We start from the raw sequence: 6,000 nt of genomic DNA, 5'->3' as shown, positions 1-6,000 counted from the left end.
ATATAAATATTATATGAAATATAACAGTTTCACAAGAAAAAAGAAAAAATTCTTACTTTTAATAACCATTTGTTGCTCATATTGTTCAACCTGATTATCAGTTGCAGTATCCATTTCCATTCCTTCAAATTCTACATTTTCCTTTCTATTGCGCAAATGTTCTGCTTTCCGCTGCTGCTCGACTTGATGTTTCCACAATTCACGTATTTTACATTGACCAGCCACCAATAACTCAAAGAATTGCGCTGTTGCTTCCAATTGGATATTACAACCCGGACAAATTGTACATGGTAATTTTCCATCATCATAAATCTTAAATTTATATGTTTATAATTTATAACAAATATGTTATCATAAAACCATAATTAATATATAAGTATAAATAATTTATAATTTACATTATAATAATTTATATTCTAATGTTCATATATAGAATGAAAATAATATTGCCTATTTTTTTTAGGTAAATATCTTGTGCAGTTTACTTTTTTCTCTCCTCTCTATATTAAAGAAAGAAAAAGAATGAACCATACAAGAAATTTAATTAAACAAAACATTATATATGTACAATTAATAAAAAAACTGAAAGGAAACATGAGAGAGAGAGAGTTCATAATAAAAAAAAAGCTAAGGGATAATTAAATATGCTATGCATGAAATGATGAACATTTGATCAGTGTAGTAGCACTGTATGGAAAGCATGAAAATCGGAGTAGGAAATCAAGTTGCAGTCCGTATAACCGGCGTTTCGAAAACACAACGCTTTACCTTCAACGGCAGATAACGATTTACCAAGGAGCATAGATTCGATTCGCCTGTCTCACTGATGAATAGATGCTCGTTACCATTGTCCGCCGCGCACAAACGACAAATCGTTGAATCATATAGATGCATATCTATGATGTTCCTAATAGTAAAGTGAAATGACATCCTGAAATTAAATCATCTCGAGAAAAGACATAATGTATAAAAAATATATATATTATGAATTTATATAACAAATTTAGATCGACAATGCCAAAATTTATTGAGATTTTACCATTACTTTGTGTATACAACGTTGAATAAGCACTGATCGCGCTGTCTTAAACAAAGAGAAACATGCTGATCCCACAATAAGAAGGTAGTCTGCAGCATGAGAGCTTTTCAACAAGAAACGCAAATGACACAGTGTTGAGTGTGGCACGATCACGATAAACCGTTGCATAGCTGCGTTCAGAAATATTACCTGGGTGCCCTCAAGTATTATTTTAGGCCCTGCGCACAATAGCAGGAATAAGGAATTAATAAATGATTTTAAGAGACTCCGCACAATAAAAGGAACAGAGAACAGAGAATAAGAATTTCAATCTATCAGAAATCGGACATATCGAAATATACGATCGATTGAAATCGTTTATTCTTTATTCTTAATTTCTTATTCCTTCTATTGTGAGCAGGACCTTAAGCCTGCGGCACTCGAAACTTGTTTTCCTAAGAAAAAGCTAATGGCTTCTGCATTGGACGCGAAAACGCTCTGCCGCACAACAAATAATGCGGTAGCCAATAAGCCTTCAACTCCTAATGTGTGTCATTGATTACCGCATCTTATTTTGCCGCGTAGCAAGCGTTTCCGCGTAGGAGCGGCGCAAGCGTTTCTAGTGTGTAGGAGTCATAACTGAATTAGAATCTTGCCACCATATTGGCTGCGACGCTGGAGAGCGGTGCAATTGCGCACTGTCAATCACAACGATTTCTGCATAGGGAGTTTAGAGTTATTCTTTTTAACGCTGTGATTGACTTGTGCGTAATTGGGCACTTGTCATATTCTCGAGATAATAGCATTGACTGTTCTCGCACGGAATGCAAGAGATCCGAGTTTCCCGGCCGAGGTAATATTTTTCGCAATAAGAATTGATTATTTACAGATTGTAATATATTATTCATCAACATTATTAAGATCGTTTTGAAGAACAAGCATAAAAAATTTGTTAAATTGCCAATTGACTCGTAATATTACTATGATAGTTTAGTAGAGCGATTCAAGATTGAAAAATTTCGGCGTACGTTTCTGGAGACTACATAGTAGTATATAAATTCACACAAGAATCATATAAGCATTTAAGATCCAGCTAAACCTATAAGTTTAAAGTTTTGATTTCTGTAGATCGTGTTATGAAAAAGTTTTTCAAATTGAATAAAAAAAAGTTTTTATTTAAAAATGGATAAATGCTACTTAAATTATTCAAATTTAAGCAAATTTTTCGTTTTAATCTAACTAAATTTAAAAAAGTTGTGTAACGTAAAAATAATTAAGCTATGTATATTCTTTTGTTTCTTTGATTAGAAATAAAATGAATAATCGATGTGAACACTCGCACCAAGTCGAACACAGCCCGAATTAGACTCATCATGGCGCGCATCGGCCAAACGAGATTAGATTATCCGACACTTACTCAATGTTGTCTCATAATAATGTAATTTGTTTATATTTTATTATATCTGTTAAATGATATTTTTATTACATATCTATATAATTTTGTTATTAGTTTAGCTGGTTGTAATTGAAGTAGAGAATGAATAACAAATTTATCAATTGAAGAAATGGTGTAACATAAAAGGTAATCCAAAGGTCCCTAGTTCGAATCCCACTAAGGTGCGTTTTTTTTTAATACTAATTTGAAGTAGTTAATTTCAGGTATAATTATTACAAATGTCTTAGAAATAAAATTTGTAATCCTTAAATATGAATGTATCTTTTTTCGAATATTAAATTAGAGTTTAGAGCCAATCCATTTCAATCCATTTTCATGGACGTAAAGCATGCATTAAAAAAATTTTAATCCATTTTAATCCATTCTCGTTTACTGCTGGCTGTGTTCAATAAAAAAAGCAATTTTGCAACTGTTATAAAATTTTTTAATATGATTGGTCTTGTTCTTTCTCACTAGAACTAAATATATAAACCAATCATATCTATTTTCTCTCCCAGCAAATGAAAATGGATTGAAACGAATTAAAATAGAAATAGATTTTCAGAAATATTGATTCAAAATGATAAAATGAATCCTGAATGCATTTTTATTCATTTATATGAATTGCATAAAGCATATATCTCTATGCTTTTCAATCTAAAAATAATGTTAGCTTTTTCTGTGCATATATGTGAAGACTGTACAATTCAAAATTTTGAATAGGAAATGCAATTTTTCAATCCAATTGCATTCAATTGAATCTAATTGAATCCAATTGAATCCAATTAAATCCCCAAAAAATTCGCTATTTATTAATATTCGCTATTTAAAATATGCATTCAGATAGAAAAATTTCAATCCATTTTAATCCATTCTCGTTTACTGGGCTGCTGAACGCAGCCTTTGATATATTCTTTCAAATCTGCTAATTGAATGATCTAAAAGAATACACCATTAACAGCGAACGCTCACTCAACTGTTGAATCCGCTGAACGCAACTAATGAGTGCATTCAGTATTACAACCATTCACTGAGTGCTCAGTGAATTTTTGTATCTAATTGGCATATTCCAATAAATCCAAAAATATAGACCAAATAGATGCAAGAGTTAATGCCTAGTGAGTTTGTTCATTTTTGTTTTCACTTCGTCTAAAGAACCATAAGGCCACAGAAAAAAAGCTAAATAATAACTGCAGAGTTGTAATTAATTGCGCTGTTCCATTCCGCTGTAAATTTCTATTTATATGACGGCGAACTAATGGCTCCGGCACACCAGCGCGATATTAGGTACTCTAATAAGAGTCTTCAGGAGATTTATTAGGGTACCTACCTATATAGCGAAATAACATAATGCAAGAACAGAACGAATCACATATTCCATACCAATTGCAATTGGTGTAGAATATTTGTGATTGGTTCCACTCTCGTTACGCTATTCTGCTGCATGGGTAAACATCCTTAGCCCGGATCCTTATATAGACAACAGTGCTTTAATATAGAGCGTTGATTTGTGAAAAGCCTGTTGTGAAGGTAAAATTTACTTCTATCACCTATTTTTCCGCGTTTGGTGTCAAAGCGCTGTTGCGTATGAGGATCCAGGATTATGGTTCTCTAGACAAAATGAAAAATGAGCAAACTTACTAAATATTAACCAATAAAGTAAATAAGAAATGTTAACCAATGAAGTTATAAATATTCTAGTAAATTCTAGTAAATTCGATCACTCATAATTTTCACCTCGTAATAAGAACCGTAATAAGAACGCTCTCAGTTAGCATTTAGTGATTCTTTAATATGATTGGCTCTTGCCTTTAATTCTTAGTTAAACCTAAATATAGCAACCAATCGTATTAAAGAATCACTAAGCGCTAAAACTGAAGCTGCGTTCAACTAAACGCTCGCAACGTTCATGAGTATCGTTTGTCCTTGTTTAACAGTTGATAAACGACAAGGATGAAATGATTCCACGCAGAGAGAATCAAGGGAGAATAAAGCGGAAAGTGTTCTCTTCTCCGATTGATTCCGCCATTTATAGTGTATTTCCGCAAATATACATGCGTTTGAATATATGTACTATATACATATATGTCATAAGTCAATATTATATTTATCGTACGACAAAGCATTTCAAGTATTAATTAGTTGAAAAGAGAAGTCGGATCTCTCTATCATACAGCCAATCAATAAACTTGAAATCTTTGTCGTATGAAAAATATCGGCTACACACAATATTAGCGATACAATATTAGTGATAGTTTACATGCACTTGATACACGTACTAACTAATAACTTTCTATTAAATTATTTTAATTCAGCAATGTATTTAAAGAATAATGTACCAAATTGGTACAGTATACATTATAATGATTAATTAAACATATCATGTATATATTTCAATGTATCGTTATAATTAAGATCATTCAATAGAAAGTTATTATAGTACCAAGTGCACGATGTAAACTAATAGCGTTTTTCACTGGGAGAACTGGTGCGCACTCGCCGCGGGCAACGTATTTCATTCGAATGTACATGATCGGACAAAATCTCCGGTTGTAAAAATTATTATTTTAAAATTGTATTTCGTATAAAGAGTTTTGAAGTGCAATTAAAAAGATTTGTGAATGTGTTCTATTATTAATTATAAAGGGTCTGGTTGAATTTGCTGGATGATGGCGTTTGTTATGTTGACTTTGAGAGCATCAATTGTTTGCGGTTTATTCGTATAGACCTGCGATTTAAGATAGCCCCAAGGGAAGAAGTCTAAAGGTATTAAATCGCATGATCTCGGTGGTCAGTTCACGTCGCCGCCGTGCGAGATAACCCTCAAATCAGTCGTGCAGAATGTCCATCTTAGTGTGTGACACGTAGCGCTATCCTGTTGGAACCACATGTTATCGGTATCCATTTTATCATCCATTTTAGGCCACAAAAAGTTGCTTATCATCGATCTGTAGCGCTCGCCGGTTATGGCAACGCCCGCTTCATTTTGGAAGAAGTACGGACCGATGATTCCGCCAAACCAAAGTCCGCACCAAATAGTGACTTTCTCGGAATGCATTTGGAGCTGGTGTATCTCGCGTGGATTGTATCGTCCCAAATTCGACAATTTTGTTTGTTCACATATCCATTCATCCAAAAATGATCCTCATCGCTAAATTTGTTTGGCGAAATTGCGCGGAACGTTTCTCGAACGGAGCACTAATTTTGATAATAAAATTTTATGATTTCCACACGTTGCTCAACACTATGACCTTCCATAGTGATTTACCATACACTACTAAACAATTCACAACAAATTTGACAGATGTTACTTTAACAACATGGCTATTATGATCTAACAAATTTCGAGCGTCCCTATTGAAAGACCCTATAATTAATTATAATGAATCTTTTTTGACCATGTGCTTGACTTGAATAATCAGCCGGATCTAAATTCAATGTGCATACATAAAATCGTACTTTATATGAAGAGTTACATTAAAAATATTAGTGAGTCTTCCAGACACTTTTAATTAAGTATTTAAATTTCATGTATTTGACCGAAATA

General features: G+C 32.9%; 1 protein-coding gene across 8 annotated transcripts in view; it reads right to left on the bottom strand.

Annotated features, from left to right (window-relative positions):
• LOC108693047 (zinc finger protein 189-like) overlaps positions 1 to 1,178 on the bottom strand; it is a 68,102-nt gene extending 66,924 nt beyond the window's left edge. For 5 of the 8 annotated variants that reach the window (XM_018201702.1, XM_018201704.1, XM_018201705.1 and 2 more), the window contains exons 1-3: positions 1,046 to 1,178; positions 769 to 931; positions 57 to 312 (exon numbers count right to left, since the gene is read on the bottom strand). In XM_018201702.1, coding sequence (XP_018057191.1) covers positions 57 to 312; positions 769 to 931; positions 1,046 to 1,137 — 511 coding nt within the window. In that variant the 5' untranslated portion in view covers positions 1,138 to 1,178. Of the gene's footprint in view, positions 1 to 56; positions 313 to 768; positions 932 to 1,039 lie in introns of all 8 variants that reach the window. The other 3 variants (XM_018201706.1, XM_018201707.1, XM_018201708.1) reach the window with 3 other exon arrangements.
• Positions 1,179 to 6,000: the final 4,822 nt, after the last annotated feature.

This window comes from Atta colombica, unplaced genomic scaffold, assembly GCF_001594045.1.
Source record: "Atta colombica isolate Treedump-2 unplaced genomic scaffold, Acol1.0 scaffold86, whole genome shotgun sequence".
Lineage (NCBI taxonomy): Eukaryota > Metazoa > Arthropoda > Insecta > Hymenoptera > Formicidae > Atta > Atta colombica.
Note: the sequence above shows the minus strand (reverse complement) of the source record. Positions and strands in the feature narration are given on the sequence as shown.